Source organism: Calypte anna, chromosome 2 (assembly GCF_003957555.1).
Source record: "Calypte anna isolate BGI_N300 chromosome 2, bCalAnn1_v1.p, whole genome shotgun sequence".
NCBI classification, from domain to species: Eukaryota; Metazoa; Chordata; class Aves; order Apodiformes; family Trochilidae; genus Calypte; species Calypte anna.
Window position 1 is genome coordinate 44,824,402 of NC_044245.1, and position 19,560 is coordinate 44,843,961.

Sequence of the window (19,560 nt, forward strand, 5' to 3'; positions counted from 1 at the left end):
TAAATTAAGTTAACCTAACCCTAATTTTCCCCAAGTCAAGTCTGTTGTGTCCCTGGTGGTAATTAATGATCTCTCTGTTCTTGCCTTGACTCCTGAGGTTTTTCTATCCCATTTTCTCCCTGCTCTTTTAAAGAGGGGGAGTGAGAGAGTGGCTGGGGTGAGTGCCTGGCTACCAGCCAAGGTTAACCCACCACAGACCTGTAAAGGAAATCAAAGAGAACTTGTCAGGGCTCACAGAGGTCTTCAAAAGTGCACAATCTCTCACTGATCTGTGTCCTGGGATAAATGCCCTGTTTGTGGGCTGGCAGGCAGAATTTAAAATGTCATTAATCCATTAGGTCCTGAGTAGCCAGGAACCATCCTTCACAATGCTGTCTCTGCCCACATACAGGAGCAGGAGCCACAGTCCAGGTGAGGTTCCCTGATCCAGATAGTAATCTGTACCCTCCAGGGGGAATAGCGGAGGCTTTTAGGGAGAGGCTTTTGTTTGCAGCAAAGAGCTTGTTTCCTCTGAAGTGCCCCTCTTACCTGCTGACCCCACAGGGCCCGGTTCACCTTCAGCACAGGCTGCCTGCTGGCTCTGGGTGAGGAGTGTGAGACAACAGGCATTAGCACAGCAGGATTGGGGTCCTGCCGGCAGGGAAGTGGTGGGTTGTGGTTTTATTGTCCTTCTGATGTTGTGACAACATGGAAATGTATTGGAGGGATGGGAAGGAAGGCTATTTTGGATGATAGTTTTGTAGCTGCTGGTTGGTTGTGGTTTTATATACAGATCAAGTGCGTTCAGGAATAGCAATGTTTATGGATTGTAATCTGAAAGGAAATAGACAACAATATTTTTTAAAATATGATTTTTGGCTTTATACATACTTGTCTGAAGAATTTGTAAAAGATACATTTTGAATTACACTCTGGGTTTCTTTTAGGTGAAAACTGACAGCTGAGTTAAGGGAAATGTGAAATACAAAGCTCACAAATAACAGATTTTCTTAAAGAAGATAGGATCACTGTTGGTTTTTTTTCCTCCCTTGAGTTGTCCATTGATGGGAATTTTCAGTTAGTTTGTTTTTCCCTTTTTTTACTCCTACAGGCAGTATACAAAGAGATTAAAAACACAGCATGTGCCAAACAGTTTTTGGCAGTATATTCAAGTGGATATGAGATTGTTAGAGAGATTTTCCAGACCATTTTAGCATAATCTTTGAGGGCCTCTTGCATTGCTGCTAATACAAATCCAGGGCTTGCTTTCTTAGGGATATGATAGTTTAGAGTGATTGGTTTTAAATTTCTATGGGGATGATACAGAAGTACGTGCTGTAGATTACAGCGGTTCAACTGTGAGAGAAGAAAGGTTAGCTTGATATCTGTGAATGTCTTTTAAAATTGTTTTAAAAGAATAGATGATTATATGATTCTTCAGCAGGAATGTGTTAATAGTCCTGGAATGTTCATGCACAGAATAAATACATCTGGGACAAAAATAGCACATTTTTCTCCAAAGCCACGGTGAAGAGATTGCTCTGAGAGTTTCAGTGCACTTTCACCTACTCACAACAGCATGGCAACAGTCTGGAGCAGGAACAGGCCCTTCACCCAGAAAATCTGAAGCAATATGGAATTCCAATGACCCTCACCTCACACACAGCAGGAATTGCAGAGCTGCACTCCACCAGACCGGCAGTAGCACAGCAGGAATTATTGCCGTCTCTATTCTACCTGAGGCACAGGGAGTACAGATTGATCAAGGTCATACAGGAATATTCAACATAAAAGTAAGCAGTCAAATTCAGATTTCTTGGGGTCCAGTAGTTCACATGGATTTTGTAGATTAGGTTTCTGTAAATGAGAAAGAATAAAGTCAACAGTTATGAAGTTTATGTTCTGCAAAATTTACATCAGATGGTGCTGTATTCACCCGCAGACATTCCATTTACCTGCAGGAAAGACCAAAGCCAAAGCACTGAAATGAAATCAGCTCATTTGATGAGAAATGCAAACACAAGTCAGTAGTAGAACCAAAATTAAATTGTTGCCAGCTACTCAACTCTGTGACTGGCTTTTAAGATGAGCCTTCGCTTTTCCATCTTAGTATCATGCATATTGCTTGTTTTAAACAGACAAATGTGATCCATTTGCATGCTTATTGTTATTAGCAGAAAGAGTTAACCTCTCATTTGAAATCAAAGGGGCCACTAACAGAGAAAACAGTTGCATAAAAATGCAAGAAACTAAACATAATAAAGAAATGCTTTCTGAAGGATATAGAACTGTATAATATAAAGACCAGTGGAATCAGAGATGTTACAGTGAAGCTGGCTGTGGGTTATCATCTCAGGTACACAGACAGAATGGCAGACTTTGACTGAGAGCTTTTGCTCCCATGAAGAGTCAGATGGCTGAAGCCGAAAGCAAATTCTGGTTAGAGTAAAGAGCAAAGCTCAGATGCTGCTGTGTAGCTTGACATATAATCAGGTAGGAAATTATTGCCATATCTTTCAAGTAAAACACTGAGCTAGAGGTCTGTACTCAACTAAACCAGAAAATATCTTGTTACATATTCAGCATTGGGTTTGGGGATTTCAATTGTTCATTAGTTTTACATTTCAATTTTGTGGATCATATAAAAAAATGTCCATGATCTGGCTGACACAAGAGCTCTCATACAGCTATGGGACAATGAGCTGAAATCTACTCTGGCTCATTTTTTATTGAGATAAGTGCTTGCTGTGTTTTAAAGTCATCAGTATTGAAGCTGATATAGAGATCAGAAAGTATATATCTGGATTTTCTAACCACATCCTGACTTGAAAAAATTGCCTCATGAAGGAAAAAATGCTTTACTTGTAACCTGGTCAGAATTTATGTAGAGTCAAAGGAATAAAGCAGTAATAAATGTAGCATTCACACTACTACTTAATTGCTTTTCAGCATAAAATACACCATCTCAGCATATAATCTACCTTAACATATATGCATGCTACTAAAATAATTCTATTCTCTATATCATATTAATCCAAAATTTTAAATTAAAGGAATAGGCTCATGAATGCTAGGAAATGAGGAAAGGCTGTGAAAGGTGAAAAGGTACTCTTGAAGTGAGAAGGTTCTAAAAGGAAGCTGTCTTTTAATCAGGTAGGATATCTGACCTGTAACTGGCATAGAAATATCTTAGGTATTAGCTGTGGGTGATCTCCATGGTCTCACATAGAGGGAGGTGTATTCATGGCTCTAGAGCTTTTACAACATCTTGATTACTGATGTCTTCACTTTTTTCTTGAGAGGAGATCTTCCTAGTGGTTTATTCAGTGCTTGTGGTTGCTGTCCATGTAAATGTGTTCCATTTCACCTGCACCCCCTCTCTGAGACTTAGACATGTTTGCAAGTTGTCTGAGCTCATGTGTAAGGAAGTCCTTTGAGTCGTGTGTCCAGAGCCCCACCCATATGCCAGGGAGAGGATTTCTTATCAGAGATAACAAGCACATTTTTTACAAGAATAGGCAATCTTTGCTGTCAGTTTGAACCTTGAACTTCGGTCTTAGATGTCATGATGGTGCTGACATTAAAAAGCCAGATATTGCACTCTTTTTTCACCCACCCCAGGGAGTTCCCGCTTCATGTTTCCTTTCACCCTTCTCCTAAAATATATGTCCCTTAGTCATATAGTGAAAACCTTCTTTGTGTTTAACTCATCTACAACAGAAGAAAGAATGTCAACTGGCTCAGTTTTCACAGAAAGGTAGTGTCTAGCAAGCAGTTTACAGAAAGCTATCCATTTATGCTTCCCTTCTCCTTTTAATTACCCTGCTGTTTGATAGTGACTGCTGAAACACTTTAAAGAGAGGCTAATGTATGAGTCTGTCATTTAAAGATGACTGAATCCCACCATTAGATCTTCAATTCTTTCTAAATTAAAGCTTGATCTCATTTAAAGATGCAGTGTGATATATTTGAAGTCAGGTTATAGATAGTCTAAAAGAATATGGTGCCCTCCACACTGTGTCTGCAACAATATAAGCTTTCCTTTGTAGTTATTTAAGATTTTATATCCTTTTTTTTTCAGGAAATGAATGGTACTATGTGAAAACAAATTGTATAAGGGGACTGGTGACAGGACATTTAAGTGAAGTATAGACATTTCAATTGAAGTACAGTGTGCTAGTCAAATGCTGCCTGCTGGGCTGATTAGAAGTAACAGTATAATTCTGTAGCCTGTGTTATACAGGAAATCATAGTAGAAAAATTACTAGTCTCTCCTGTCTGGAGTGTGGGAATATATAAATGTCCTGTGCTTTGATATTCGCTTTGTCTTAGATTCTGGAATGACCAAGAGCCGTGTATGTGCTTTCATGGCACATTCATTTTCTTAAGTGCTTGGCAGAGTGAAAGGAGCAGTGATTGCAGGGAAGAAACTGATTGTTTTGTTAGTTTGTGATTTTTGTGTTGTGCTTTTTTAATGGAGATGATAGCTTTAGGATGAAAAGGCTCTTGAGGTTTCTGTTGGACTTCGCCTCTCTGTTTTGTTACGTAAGAGTGTGTATACCTAGACCTTCAAATAGAGTCTTTAACAGTTCTGAAATGTCTGGATGCCAGTCACTGCTGCCAAGACTACCCAGTGAAAGGCAGGACTGTAAACCATGACAGAACTTCTAGGTTTTAGCTTTTCCCTCTGCCTAGTCCTAGTCTTTTTATATTCTATCTGGGTTGGTTTTTTTTTTTGCTTACCTGTCATGTACTTGTGGTTTTCATTTTCACAGTCTTTGCAAACCCTAAATAATAGCTACATTCCCTTTTCAGATATATTATTTTTCTCCCAACATGCCACAACACCAAACCTCTCTTTTATGGATGCCTTTTCAACAGATATGCACCATGCTGGATTGGTTTTATTTTCTTACTTTTTGGGCACCAGTCCACAAGATCACTGCACTGTTGGTACTGAATAAGGAATAGGACTTTGGGATCACTTCTGTCATACTTTAGAATACTAAAATTATGTTATGGCTAAGCCTTAGTACATTTTCCATTTTATTGATTCCAGCACAGACACAAACTGGTTTTATTTGACTGGTGATGACTGCAATTAAAAAAGCTTTTGCTGTTTTGTGTCCTGTTTAAGGACAGGCTTTCCCACCATTCATATTCTATTGGTCACCTGATAGGTCTGTGTGATCTGTAATGTGCACAGAAAATACTGGCTGTCTTCAGCACAAGAACAGCTTTTTTTGTTTAAGTGCTTGCTGCTAATATAATGTGTTATGTTGAGACAGTCTGACTTCTCAAGTATTTTCCTGGTGGTAACGAGAAAGATGGTATAGTTCCTCACCAAAAGGAAATGAGTTTAATTTTTCATGCAAACCAATATTCAACAGAATCATAAATCCCTAGCCGTGGTAATAAAAATAGAAGCTGATATTATTAATACATCATTCCAGATACACAGAGCACTATTATGTGGCTCCTGGGTTGAGTAAAACTTCATGTAATGACAGCAGCCATAGACTTGAGCACTATAAAGTTGGAAACTTCACCAGATGGCCATTTTCAAGGCAGCTTCTAAAGACTCTATTGCTGCAATGTGTTAGGGCTCCAGATAAGATTTAACTCAGTGGTAGCTTTTGAAAACACAGTTACTGAACATAACTGTTCCACATTATGGAAGAAATAATACTGATACGTTGCACTCAGTGATGTTTTATCTGAGGACCCAAAAGCTCTTAACCAAGGCTTTCTGCTTGTAGGAAAGAAAGTGTTCAGAGGCTTGATGAACTGTGAGAGGATTAAGCAACCTCAGTCTGACTCTGTGCAATATTACAAGCAGTCAGGTGGTGCTCTGTGCAGGTCTGGGATGGGACAGGAGAGCACTCCTCTTCCTCTCCCTGTACCTGACTGCTGGGAGGTGTGCCAGTCACTTGGGGTGGAACCTGCTACTTCAGTAGCACTTTTAATCTTAAGTAGAGCAAATCTGTGAGTGAGTTTGCTTGTGCTTTAAAGTGCACAGGAACAAGAATGACATACAGTGGCATTAAGTTGGAATTTCCTTTATTCCCTCCATAAACCATGAGGATAATATTGAAATGATGTTAAGATGTGTGGATGAAGGATACTAAGACTCAGATGTGCCACACTTACCTGAGGGGCTTAGATGTGGAGTGATATGTCTTAGGCTCTGTATAATCAGGGTAGACAGATAAGTACGTGCAAAGACTGGCCTGTATTTTAAGGACAATAATTATGTCTTTTTTTAAAAATACCCCATGTTTGCCATGAATTTAATGAGTTTAATACTCAGCCTTAACAGTCTCGTAATGGTATTTATCAGTAATCGGAACATAGCTGTGTTTGGTTTTGTATAATCAGCAGGCTGTTTTTAGTTTTTTTTCTTTTCTTCCTCCAAAGTTATTTTATTGTAGACTTTCAGGGTCTAGAGATCATGCCTGAGTTTTCTTGTTGACTGTTTTTGTTTTATCTTTTAGATTGATGCAATCGTGACTTTGGGTGGACTTGGAGGACGCTTTGACCAGACAATGGCATCAGTGGAAACACTTTTTCATGCAATAAATATCACTCCTTTTCCAGTGATAGTTATCCAGGAGTGCTCACTGATTTACCTGCTTCAACCTGTAAGTGCTGTGAAAAGTTACTTAAGAATAAAACTGACCTTTCCCCACTCCTGACCAGGTCTTGCACCATTAAATGCTTCTGTTCTTATTTTTTTTTCTGTAGAGTCAGAGAGTAAATATATTGCAGGTAAATGTACAGCAAATGATGGACTTGGAAGTCCTGCCTTGGAAAAGATTGTATTTAATTTGTTCAGGATAGATTTATTTAAAAGGGGAAGAACACAGAAATCCAGAAGACATGAAAACTGGATTAGGGATTTTGATTTTAAATGAAAAAAAAGTTTAAAAACTTTTTAATTAGATTCCAGTAAGTTAAAATTTAGGACACAGTCCTTTTCTAATGTTGAGTAGAAATAAGGATATCTGCAGTAAGAGAAACAAAAGAAAACTGTAGGAGGAAGATATGAGGGACTTCCTGACAAAAACATCAGGCAGAGCTCTCTTATGTGGTCTGAGTGGAGCTGTTCATTATGATGGCAATCCAGCTTGAATCACCAAGGGAATTTATTTCAAATGTGTTATTTTTGTGGGTTTTTAGGTCTGTTATTCCATTTATTGGTTCATAAAACAACCCTCAACAAAAGATCTTGTGGGGCTTATGCTTTTAAGATTTAAATTAAAGGCAGATATAAGCCCCAAAGACTTTTCTCTTACAGTGATTCATTTATTTATTAGGAAGTATCTTTATCTGATGTCATGGCTTCTAGAAGCTTAAGTAACTTGCCATTTTATCTTGGAGAGCTTATTTCATTAAAATAAATAACATTCACTGATAAATTTGACAAAGCCCTGCACCACGTGTGCTTCATTGTAGTTTGTGAAAAACATTAATAAAGTTCTACAAGGTTATAGATTGAAATTCACAGGGGCAGATGCTTTATTAATAACTTTGAAGCACTGTGTCTGCAGGAAAGATAGTAAGCACAGGAGCTCATTTGATAGTGTAAGGAGGAATGGGTGCAGTACTTCACTGACCACTGTAAATCAGTTTTAGGATATTTTTAAGAATGTATTGAAAAGCTTAAGTAAGAAGCAGAAATTCCCAGTTTAGCTTACAAAACAATTACTTGGACTGTCAAGTCTTTTAATTCTTTTCATTCACCTTTTCCTTAAGTGACTTGAAAATGCCATCCCTAAGGCTGCTTTCAGAAGAGTCTTCAATGAACAATTAAACGCTTTTCAACTTGAAAAAAATCCAACATGTTCTTCGCATTTAAATAGAAATAGTATGTTGCTAATTGTGCTTGCTGGAAACTTGTCTTTGTTCTGATTTTAACAATGCCATACAAGAATCACAGAATCAAAGTTATTGAAACTGGAAAAAACCTCTGAGATCATCAGGTCCAGCCTATCACCTAACACCACCACATCAGTCAGACCAAGCATTTTGTGAGGATCCTAATCTCAGAAATGCTCTTTTTCTGTACAGAGTTCAGAATGATATTTTTCTCTTGTAAACAGTCACAATCATGGCATTCTCTCTTTCTCCCCCCCTCCCCTTTGTAATTTAAAATCAAAGTAGGAGGGAGCTGAACACAGTGGGAGACTCACTGACTTTTTGAAATGCAAGTCTGGAAACTGTGCAACAAATGAAGTAAGATTTTGAGATTCAAATGCTAATGCAAATGCTACAGTTAAGAGTATTATGTTTTTTCTGTGGAAAGTAGACCTGAAACTTCTCTCTCATGGGGAAGAGGAATGTGATCTTTACTGGATTCTTTAGAAAAATATGACCTCATTTTTGCTTCAAAGTAACATGAGCCCTTCACTCACTGTAGCAGGAAACTAGTATTCATTCTCAATCATGTGTACCTAGGTGGAGGCTAAAATACTGAAAGCAGAGAAACTGGTAATTGCATAAGCCCTGGGAAGAATACAAGGGGAAATAACAAGTCAAGCTGATGAATTTAGTTACTAATGCAGAAACTAAGAGGATGGCTATGTGAGTAGGTAGCTAAGTACACTATAAAATCTATTAAGTAGTTGCTTTGAAAGTTATTTCACATTACGATGTTGATACACAGGAGGGCAGCAGAAGAAATACATCAATTTTTAACACACTTGTAAAGGCCCACAGTGTTGTAGGAAATGTGTTTATAGATTTGCTATAAGTCTTCAGGGTTTTAGAGCAAGACAGCAAGGTCTATGTCCTATAGAGAATCCATTGCAGACTACCAAACAAGGAGGACCAAGTAAACAAAGCCTTTTTTTATCAGCCAATAAAATTATCCAAGGGTAATTGGCATTTTGAGGACTGAGGCATCTTTTGGGAAATAGGGAGACAGACAGTACAAGCTTCTGAAATATACAAGGAAGATTATTTTTGGATGTAAAATGAAGAAAAATACAAGGAAGTAAACTCTTTTATATTAATTTCTGAGAGGTGGAGAAGAGAAAAAACATGGGAAGAATTACATCCCACAAACACCTGTCTCCTTGGGTTTTAGTTTTTGTGTGCCATGCAACACTAATTAGGATAAGAGTCTGAAACAGGGAGACTAAGAATTCCAGAAGGTGATTCTTGCTCTGAAGCTTTTCTAATATGATGATGGGAATTTTTAAAAAAAGTTTCTCTGTACTGAATAACCATCGTATTTCTTTCTGTGGTGGGGGGAGAGATGAAAGCCTGAATTCTTCATAAGGAATAATCACTCTTTATAAGCGGGATATTTTATGCAACAGTTCATACATTTTATGCTTGAAATTTTGGTAATATCAATTACCATTAGATTATACCCTGGCTGAAGAGCATTAGGCCCTTTGAGTCATGTTTATCATGCTAGCCATGCTCAATATGAATGGCTTAAGGTTTCACATACATACTTTCTCATTTTCTGCTTGTGTGCTTCTCAGAAGTGCAGAAACATTAGCTTCTGTACACTAAGCATAAATTATCTTTTATCTGTGAGTTTTATGGCAGTTTGTAATACAAGGTAATAGGATTTATGACCAAGAAATGAGAAGATGTCCAAGAGTTAATGAGGCCTGTCTTTTACATTATACTGAGCAGCTAAGTTTTCCCCATGCAGGATTTCAGTCCTGGGATGTAGAGAAGAATTGCTGCCTACACATGAAAATGTGATACAGCAGCATATTTTTGTCAGTAAACTTAAGTCTTTTGAAAGAGTAAGAGAGAATACTTTGATAACCCTTTTTCTTGCACGCAGATTTTCTTGCTGAGTGCATGCCTGCCTTCCCTGTGAGAAATGATGAATAATTTAACATCATAGATAGTAGTCCAGCAGCTAAATATGAGCAATAACAATCAGGATTCCCATCCCTTATTCTTGGCTCTTTACTACCATTTCATTGGAGAGAAGCAAATAGTATAGTCTTTCTATCTCATCCTTTTCTAGTTTCTAAATTAGATAAAACTCAGGTCCTTCTCTGAATGGGCACTGTGAGGTTCATGCTGTATTTTTCAAAATGCCTTTACAGCCTCAGCTCTGCACCAAGATGGAAGATAGTGTTATAGTAACAACAGTATTAATAAGGCCCTTAATTAACATAAATATTGCCATACAGTAGGCTGTGCAGCTAATTAGTTGACTTGATCCCAAGCACGGTTTTAGTGTGAGCCAGCTATCTTTCTTTCACAAGGTGCCTGGGCACAGTTTGGGGTTAGCACAGATCAGTAATTGCTTACTTAGCATTTGGATGGTACCATCTTGTTTTGGGGACAAGAGAGAACAGTGATGTGCATATGAGCAGTGCTGTGCCAGCTGAGTTGAGGAGCAGAGAGCATTACCTGAACTGTTTTACAGATGCAACTAGGCATGGAGATCTGCTCCTGGGGACACTGATATAGATATGTGAGGTAAAATACAAGACTGGAAACTTTACTGGAGTTTGTTGCTGCAATTCCCTATGCCAATGTTATTTGGTTTACTTTGTGTCCATGCTTTTAGGGTAAAGTTGAATGGGAAATTCAGGGATTTTAACTTACGAGTTTTCTTCTGGAAGACAATTCCTTGAATTTCACAGGAACTTCAAGAATGAGTTATCAGATCAGTTCTGTATCACCTCATCTGTGGAAGAAGCAGGTCTGGGCTTGCACTGGAACTCAGTGGAGAACATCCTTAGTGAGTGTGCCTCTTCTGGGGAATGATGTTGAAATTTGAAAATTTGAGGATAACCTTTAATGCCTCCTTTTTCTGCCTTTCTCTTTCTGTATTATTGGTATATTTTGTGGGTAGATTGAGTTGCAAAAAGGTCCCAGTGTCTGAGGAAGAGTTTTAAACATGTATTTACTGTTTAAACATATATTTAATATTTCAGTAAAATATATAAGTATATATTTAGTACTTTAAATACTGATTGTCCTGAAAAGGTAAAGAGTCTTTCCTGATTGGTATCCGCTGAGATACCAAGAGCACTGTTGGAACTTAATCTAGTAGAGAAAGCAGCATGTCTGTGCCTCAAGCTCCTTGTAGTTCACTTGAATGTGAATCTAGGAAATCTGCAAATATCCAGCTTCTTGTTCTTTGGCAAATACATCTTTTGTGACTTTTCCTATGAGATAGCCAGCCATTCAGCTTGACAGAAACACCACCAATGTCAAACATATTAATGATGGAAAGCCATTCTCTGAGAAATGGACACCTTCACAGAAACTCTTTGCAGAAAGGGAGTTTTTGTGCTTGCAGAACTTCAGTAGCACATTTAAATGGCTTCTCAGATATAAAGCTGCTGTGTCAGTGGGTTAGCTGCCTTATTTTCCTTCTTTGGCAAGAAACTTTGAGGATTTGGTTACACCTCCCTTCTGTTCTTAGAAAAAGACAAGTTAAGAGTTAGAACCTGTGTTTTTCTTCTTCACTGGGACAACCCAGCTTGGCTAATGATCACTCATATAATGTGTGTTCATAGTAGATGTGTGTAAATGAGATCATCAAATGGCTCCATCATGTTTGCCACAGGATTTCTGTTTTACTGGATACCAAAGATCCAAATTTGATTCATTTTTTTCAATCACATCTTGAGCTAGGTAAGAGTTAGTTGCTATCCTGGTTCTCACTGTTACAAAAGGATTATTTTAGTAATTAAATTATTAGGATTTTTCTCTTAACAGCTAAGTTCTTTAAAATCTAGTTCTGGTTCTACTCCTTAATCAGCAAATATGTATTATTAAATATACAATATAATTACATAGCATTTTATAAATAATAATTAGCTTTTGAAACACTCATATTCTTTTTTAAGAAGTTAAAGAGAAATCTTCGCCAATTTTTTAAAATATTTGGAATTATGTGGGTATTTTTGTAGACTTCTTTGCTGAATAACATCTAATAATTACAGATTACTTTTGTATGATGAAGACATATGCAAAATATTTTTAATAATATCCCAACATGCCAACAGCCCTTGCTTAGACAGATTACAATAACTTCATAAGTCACTTTGTTAGCTTGCAGATAACCACTTTAAAAAAAACCCACATCTTTCAGAGAAGAAAAGAAAATAGCAAGCCATCATTGCCAAATGAAAGAGAATCGTCTTATGATTCTTAAGAAACAAGTAATACTCTGTAACAGAATGTTAATCACACAGCTGTTTTTACATTCACATCCTAATGGTTGCCTGCAATAAGATAGTGGAAGGAGTCTGATTGGATTATTTATGTATTTCTAAATTCTTGAGTCATCCAATTTGTTTCTGAATCAATATCTGGCATTTGGTAATTTTCAGTGCATCTGCTCTCAAAATTTTTCAGGCTTTGTTCAGATTTTTAATTAGTTACTGCAGTAGCTGTTGGATGATCTTCTAGGAAAATCTTGACTCTAAATAAAGCTCTTCCAATGAGGTTCCTGCTCTCTGTTTTTGCCCCTAGCTTTTGTAATATAATCTTGTTAATATTATAATATCTGTTTTGATGCTTTATGGAAACCAAGAGAAGTTTTCTGTTGCTGAACTAATTTTCTTAGAGCAAGGCTTTTTCCCATACCTGTCAATTAGTTGTGTATCCTTTGAAGTCTTAATCCTTTTTATCACCACCATTAACAAACTTCATTTTTGCATTGCTCTAACACTTTGGGATTTTGTGTGCAATAATCTTCTGTACTGTGAAATAATTATTCCAATGCACAAGTTCTCTGCTTTATGTTAAATGATCAGCAGCAAAATGTAACATTTGACATCTGCTTACCAGGAGGAACTGGTGCTTGAAGGAAGATAAATAGGAAACTGGTAGAACCTTCTCTTGTTTTGTGCTAGTGGTAAGCTAAGGAAAATCATAGCAGTATTTTTACTTGCTGTGTGTTATGTTTAATATGGTAATGTTTTTCTGTGTTTTTTGTGTGTTGCTGTTTAATCTTTCTTCTGCAAATAAACAGGAGAAAGCTAGAGAGTGCATGCATGTCCGTGTTCATTCAAGTTTTTTTGCTTGTTTTTTTGCAGTTAGGACTTTGATTCTGTATTGGGGTTGGGTTCTTTTTGTTTGGTTTTGGGCTTTTTTTGTAAGCTAAAGAATTCTCAAGGTTTTTGTGAACAGAATTTTGACCCCCCAAAAATTATAATTTAGAAAAGATTTTAAAAGATGGTTTCCAAAACTGATCAACAGAATTAAATACTTTTCAACAGAATTAAATACTTTGTACATAATTTATTAATCTTTCTACAGGGTGCCATATTTTTGTATTTTAAAAAAGAAAAATTATTCACTGCTTCTTATGTGAAGGTCTTATAGGATGGAATTTTACAAATTGATTTTATAGCATTTTTATGATTATTGCTGTGGTTTAAAATATGTGTCTACCAGCTGACACCTAGGAGGAGTAAGATAGTGTTTAGAAGTTTGAAGCTTAACCATTAGACATAAAGTGACTTAGAGATTGTAAGGTCTTTTTTTTTACTTTCCTGGTCAGAGGCCACTCCCCTTATTACTTTACCATCATACAACAAGATCTTATTTTCTCTTTCTAATCTTGTTTTTTCTTCTTTCCTTTTTTCTTTTTTTCCCCTCTAGATTTTTCTTAGGTTGTATCAACTGTCTTTTCTCAGTGTATCACAATTTCTTAATTTTTTATTATTTTAAAAAATATGTTTTATTAACCTAAGCAGCTACTGCTATCCTGAAGATTTTTTGCAGGATTTGTCTCCTCCCAGCAGTTACAATTCTATTCTATGAAGCATTTATTCATCAGTGTTCCTGTGTCATTCTGGCCTTCCTCTTGAATCTCACAGTATCTCCTCTTGGAAATTTGTACCGATGATCCAAGTGTCCTCTCTGGTGTAGTATTGCAAACTATTGGGGTGCTGTCTACTGCAGCATTTCTGTGCATCACCCTTAAATTGTTGCTGAGTTATAATTCTTTGTTCATTTTTATTGTGTTAATGACATTTCTCAAGTCCTAGGGTTCTATGCTGCCAACAAAGTGGCACTGCCTCTCTGAAGGCATCGGTTTCACTCCCTCCCTGTCATTACAGAAAATTCTGTGGGGAAGCTAATGAGTATCAGTAGCTGTGATCTGACAGCCTCCTCTGGAAAGAAAATGAATGTCTGGAAAATATTTCATTGCATATGCTTAAAAATATAGTAGGAAAAGTCAGTATTGTTGTTCTTGGACTGAATGCAAATGACAGTAAAAATTGAAGTAATAGTAGGTGAAGAATTATTAGCTACTACTACCAAAAAAAAAAAAAAAAGCTAAATATGTAATGGTTAACCAAGCCTGGAGGGTTGATAGGTTCTTTTAGAGGAAAGTTTAAAAATTATCCTTTCTGCTCTCCTCTGAGTACTGGCATTAGCTGAAGTTGCAGAAGGTGAGCATGCATATTCTGGCCTCTGTTTTATTTGAAAATACATTGTCTCATAAATTTAATCTCGTTATGAAATTGCTTAGGCTTTTTCAATCCCTTACAGTATCATTGTTAATTCTGTATCTGCCAGGGCAGTGGTTCAACTGTATGGATTTTCTACTGTTGCCCTTATTGTTAAAAAAGGATCAGTGCAGAAGAATGATAATATGTAGTAATATCTGAAGCTCTAGGGAAAATGCTGTACTATCCTGATAAGCAAGATTTAGCTAGAATAATCCAGCCTTGCCATGGGAAATTATTTACTTTGCAACCCAAATTTTATTTTTGTTGGTAACAACTGGTTACATTACTTCAGCACTCTATCTATTGTAACAGAACATCCCAAGAAGAACTTATCAGGGATTCAGTTCTTCAGTGTTTGTAAGACTGTAATGTGTCTGCCCCTCTCACATCAACTATATTCAAAAATATTTATCAAGAGATCAATTGGGCCCAGTCTTCTGCATAGGAAGGAGCATGAGCTTCCTACTCCTAATGCTAAAATCGAGATACTCAGAGTCAATGTGTTCCTGTTAAAGACAAAAAAGGAGTCTGGAAGTTGGAGACTTGGCAGCAGAAGCTTCTTATCCATCCTCAGGTCTGAATTTACAGAAATGATACAATGCCTGAACAAGCATCTGGGAGAACCATCTGCATGTCAGCAGTAGGTGAAAGCAGCCAGTAACAGTGATTTGAGATACCCTTCTGCAGGAGATGAAGGCACCCATCTGCTGACAAACATGATTTCACAAAATTGTGTTGCTTGACAGAAGCCTGGACCCTTAATGTTGTGGACAGGCTGCTAAGGCTCCTCTGGCCTGTAGATTGTTGTCTTCTGCTGCTCATCTATGTGGGCACCAGTAATGCTGCCAAGGGGAATCTGGAGCAAAGCAATACAGAGCTGGAATCCCCTGATAGAGAAGACTATGTGACAATATTCAGAAATTGTAGTTTTGTCCACTCTGATTTCTCTTCATGTTTTTGTTAATCTTACAAGGAGTGATTTGGTTTAGTCTCTTGTGTCACCTCTCAGGAGAAGTCCTGAAAAGAGAAATGATTGCTGTCTCTAAATGTGATGAAGGAGTAAATACCAGGGAGATAATGGTCTGTTTAAGCTGAAGGCCAGTGTTAGAGCAGAAGTAAATTTCAATACACTGCTTTGAATTAGTGGTGGATAAGTTTCCATCAGAAATTAGAGAAGCCCCTAATCACTGGTCTGATGAGATTCTGCAACAGGTTTCGAAGAGGAAGTAATGAGGAGAAGGGGGACAGTTAGTTAGCTCATTAAATTGATTTTATATTCCTCAAAAAAATGAAAACTTTCAAAACTTGCCAACAAATGACCTTCTTATGCAGGCTCTGTGCTTCAAACTCTCCTTAATTTCCTGCCTTTTAAACTTGAAGCCTGTCATTTGCATTACTCATTTTGAACCATGTGTCACATGAGCTGTGGTGAGCTGTGGCCAGCCTCTCAGCAGTGCTGGTTTGCAAACAATTTGCCTTAGTTCCAGCCCCAACCGTGGAGTCTGTTTCACAAATGTAGTGTGGCTGATAATTTTACAAATATAGAACACATTTAAGCATCTGTGAAAGCATATTAATGAAATCTAAGCAGGTGCTTAAGCACATAGACTGTAGATGTAAATATATTATCTCTGCTATTGTATAATTCCAAGTTAAGATGTTTCTCATCCATGTGTCATCCAGTGATGCTTCCTAGAGAGTATCTTCATTTCTCTGGGATCAACATCTGAATGGTTAATTTCCATTAAAAGTCCCCATCCATTGTTAATTGAATTACAGCATTCAATTTCATCAACTTCAGGTACCTGGGGGAGAATAAGGAGCTACATCCAAAGGGGAATCCTTTTATTCTGATGAAAGAATAAATTATCAGATTGAATAATAATTAGCTTCCAGAATTCTCTACTAGTAACCACAGTGTTGGCAATGACAATTGCCCTTGCATTATGAGTCTGAAGTCTTTCTACCTCACAGCAAGTTAAAGATTTTTAGATATATGCAACTAAAGCTGCATTGCAGCAGGTAATCCTCCTTACACTCTTAATAATGAGGTCACCTTATTCAGTTCTTTCTCAGCTATTATGTTCCTTTTGGGGCAGGGAAAAGAGGAAGCCTCTCTGGTAAGAAAAGTACATTTTTCTCCTCTTTGCAACTACTATCAGTTTTTCCTCAGCTGAGGGAAGTACTTCACAGTGAAGTGAGAGAGCAGCTGAAGATCTGAAATTAGTCTTCTGCAGCAATGATGCCACAGGCAGAGTCTCATTAGCTGGAAGCTTGGTGGATTTCTTGAAGGAAGAGCTGCCTGTCTCATTTATGCTAGAAAATCCTAGGAACTGGGAATAAAACCAATAAGATATACATTCACTGTACCCAGGGTATCAGCTGAAACTTCAAAGCAATTAAAAGAGCCCCCAGAGAGGACTCAGTCGCTCTGAGGGGCCAGTATGTCTCTGCATGAAGTCCCAGACTCTCCTGTCCATTCAGGATTTACTGGGAGTTATTTTCATGTATTGTAGGTGTGCAAGCTATTGCATTCAGCCTCAATGCACCCATGCTCAGATTCTTGAAATCCCCTGGGGAATGTCGAGAGTCTGGTCTAGTCCCATTGTGCAAGTGAAATGGCCACTGGCAGAACTCTTGAGCAGCAGCCTGAATCATTTTAAACAAATGCAGCTGCTCCGTCTGTGCCAGATATTGTATGCCACAAATTAAGGTGCAACTAAAGGAAGCAATTCATCGTCTCATCTACACATATTTTACCAGTTTTTTGTAATCTGAATAATATCAACTGAATTCATAATGTTAAACAGCCTGTATTACTTCTCAGCCTTTCATGTGTCTAACTTACGGATCTCCTTTCTTACCTGTTCACAAGGGATCAGTGATACTACAGAATTATCAGGGCAGAACTGATTCTTCATTATAATTTATTAATAGTAACACCCTTCATGAAAGTCTCTCTCTCTCTTTTTTTTTTTTCTCTTTTGTATTTAAAACTAGCTCCAGATAGCTGCACTAAATGTGTTCTGTCTCCTTGGGGAGGCATTGTGCTGTTGATTTCAAAAATAGGGTTTCCAACAATAGGCTAGGAAGCTGTTAAGTGCTACCAGTACTGGAAGTATATTGAACTGTCAAAAACATCCCTAGAAAATTAAGGAGATAAAATACTAAAACATTGATTTTTTTTTTTTTTATTCCAAGTCACCTGGCAATTTTAGCTATTTTGTGTACTCTGTTAAAAGGCACTAAATGGTCAGACATAACTGTCAGCACTATGGTGAGCTGACTGACATTGGTAATACAATTCAAATGTGCACCTGAGATGTTCCTTATGCTCTTTTGTGGCAAGCACAGCAACGTTCACAAGCATCAGCCTGAGCCACGGTTTTCAGATAATGAGACAAATCTAAATGCACATTTCTGTAGCATGAGATCCCATGCATGATGTTCAAATCTCTCATCTTGAAAGACAGTTGGAGCTGATGTTTGTGAGACAAGCTGAAAGAATACCTTCCGTTCAGTGAAACTGAATTGAAGCCTTTTTGGCATCTCCTCCTGGAAGCCCAGATCTATCTCCTGACAAGAGCCTGCATTATTTGCAGACAGTTAGGTGGGATTATTGATCTGCTCTAGGGTAGGAAGGCTCTGCAAAGGCACCTGGACAGGCTGGACCAGTGGACCAAGGCCAATAAAAATGAGGTTTTACCAGGCCAAATGCCAGGTCCTGCACTTGGGTCACAACAACTCCATGCAATGCTACAGGCTTGGGTAGGGGTGGCTGGAAAGCTGCCATATAGGAAAGGATCTGGGACTGCTGGTCAACATCCGTTTGAATATGAGCCAGCAGTGTGCCTAGGTGGCCAAGAAGGCCAACAGCATCCTGGCTTGTATCAGAAATAGTATGGCCAGCAGGACCAGGGAAGGGACTATCCCTCTATACTTGGCACTGGTGAGGCCGCGCCTCAAGTAGTGTGTTCAGTTCTGGGGCCCCTCACTACAAGAAAGATATTTTGTTGCTGGACTGAGTTCAGAGAAAGGCAACCAACCTGATGAAGGGTCTGGAGAGCAAGCCCTATGAGGAGAAGCTGAGAGAATTGGGAATGTTAAGTTTGTACAAGAGGGGACCGAGGACCTGGGCATCCTGGTGGACAGAAGGATGGCCGTGAGCCAGCAATGTGCCCTTGTTGCTAAGGACAATGGCGTCCTGAGGTGTATTGCAAAGGGTGTGTTTAGCAGGTGGAAAGAGATACTCCTACTCCTCTACTTAGCCCTGGTAAGGCCCCACCTGGAGTATTGTGTCCAGTTCTGGGCCCCTCAGTTCCCGAAGGACAGGGAACTGCTTGAAAGAGTCCAGCACAGAGCCACAAAGATGACGAAGGGAATGGAACATCTCCCTTATGAGGAAAGACTGAGGGAGCTGAGTCTGTTCAGCTTGGAGGAGAATGAGAGGTGAACTCATTAATGTTTATAACTATGCAAAGGGCAAGAGTCAGGAGGATGGAGCCAGGCTCTTCTCAGTTATGTCTAATGATAGGACAAGGGGCAAAGGGTGCAAACTGGAGCATAGAATGTGCCGTCTATACATAAGGAAGAGCTTTTTCACTGTGAGGGTGACAACAGTGAAACGGGCTGCCCAGCGGGATTGTGGAATCTCCTTCAAAGTTCTCCTGGATGCCTCCCTGTGGGACCTACACTCAGTGATCCTGCTCTGGCAGGGGGGTTGGACTCCATTTTTTCAATGTCCCTTCCATCCCCTCACATTCTGTGGTTCTATGACCTTGTAGCTCTCTACAGCTACCTGAAAGGAGTTTGTAGGCAGGTGGGTGCTGGCCTCTTATCTCAAGTGAATAATGATAGTACTAGAGGAAATGGCCTGAAGCTGCACCAGAGGACATTTAGACTAGATATGAGGAAGAATTTCTTTAATGATGGAGCAGTTAGGTGATGGAATGGTCTGCCCAAGGAGGTGATGGAGGTGATGGTATTTGTAAACCATGTACATGAGACACTTCAGGACATGCTTTAGTGGGTGTGGTGATACAGATATTGATAAATTTATTTATTTGGGGAGGGATGTTGACAGTTGGATGGTTATCTTAGAGGTATTTCCCAACTGTGACAA

The 19,560-nt window shown here is 38.4% G+C and overlaps 1 protein-coding gene across 3 annotated transcripts in view; it reads left to right on the forward strand.

Annotated features, from left to right (window-relative positions):
• The window catches only part of TPK1 (thiamin pyrophosphokinase 1), a 298,088-nt gene that overhangs the window by 184,023 nt on the left and 94,505 nt on the right, over positions 1-19,560 (forward strand). For all 3 annotated transcript variants that reach the window (XM_030446013.1, XM_030446014.1, XM_030446015.1), the window contains one exon: positions 6,474-6,620. In XM_030446013.1, the coding sequence (XP_030301873.1) occupies positions 6,474-6,620 (147 nt within the window). The remainder of the gene's footprint in view (positions 1-6,473; positions 6,621-19,560) is intronic.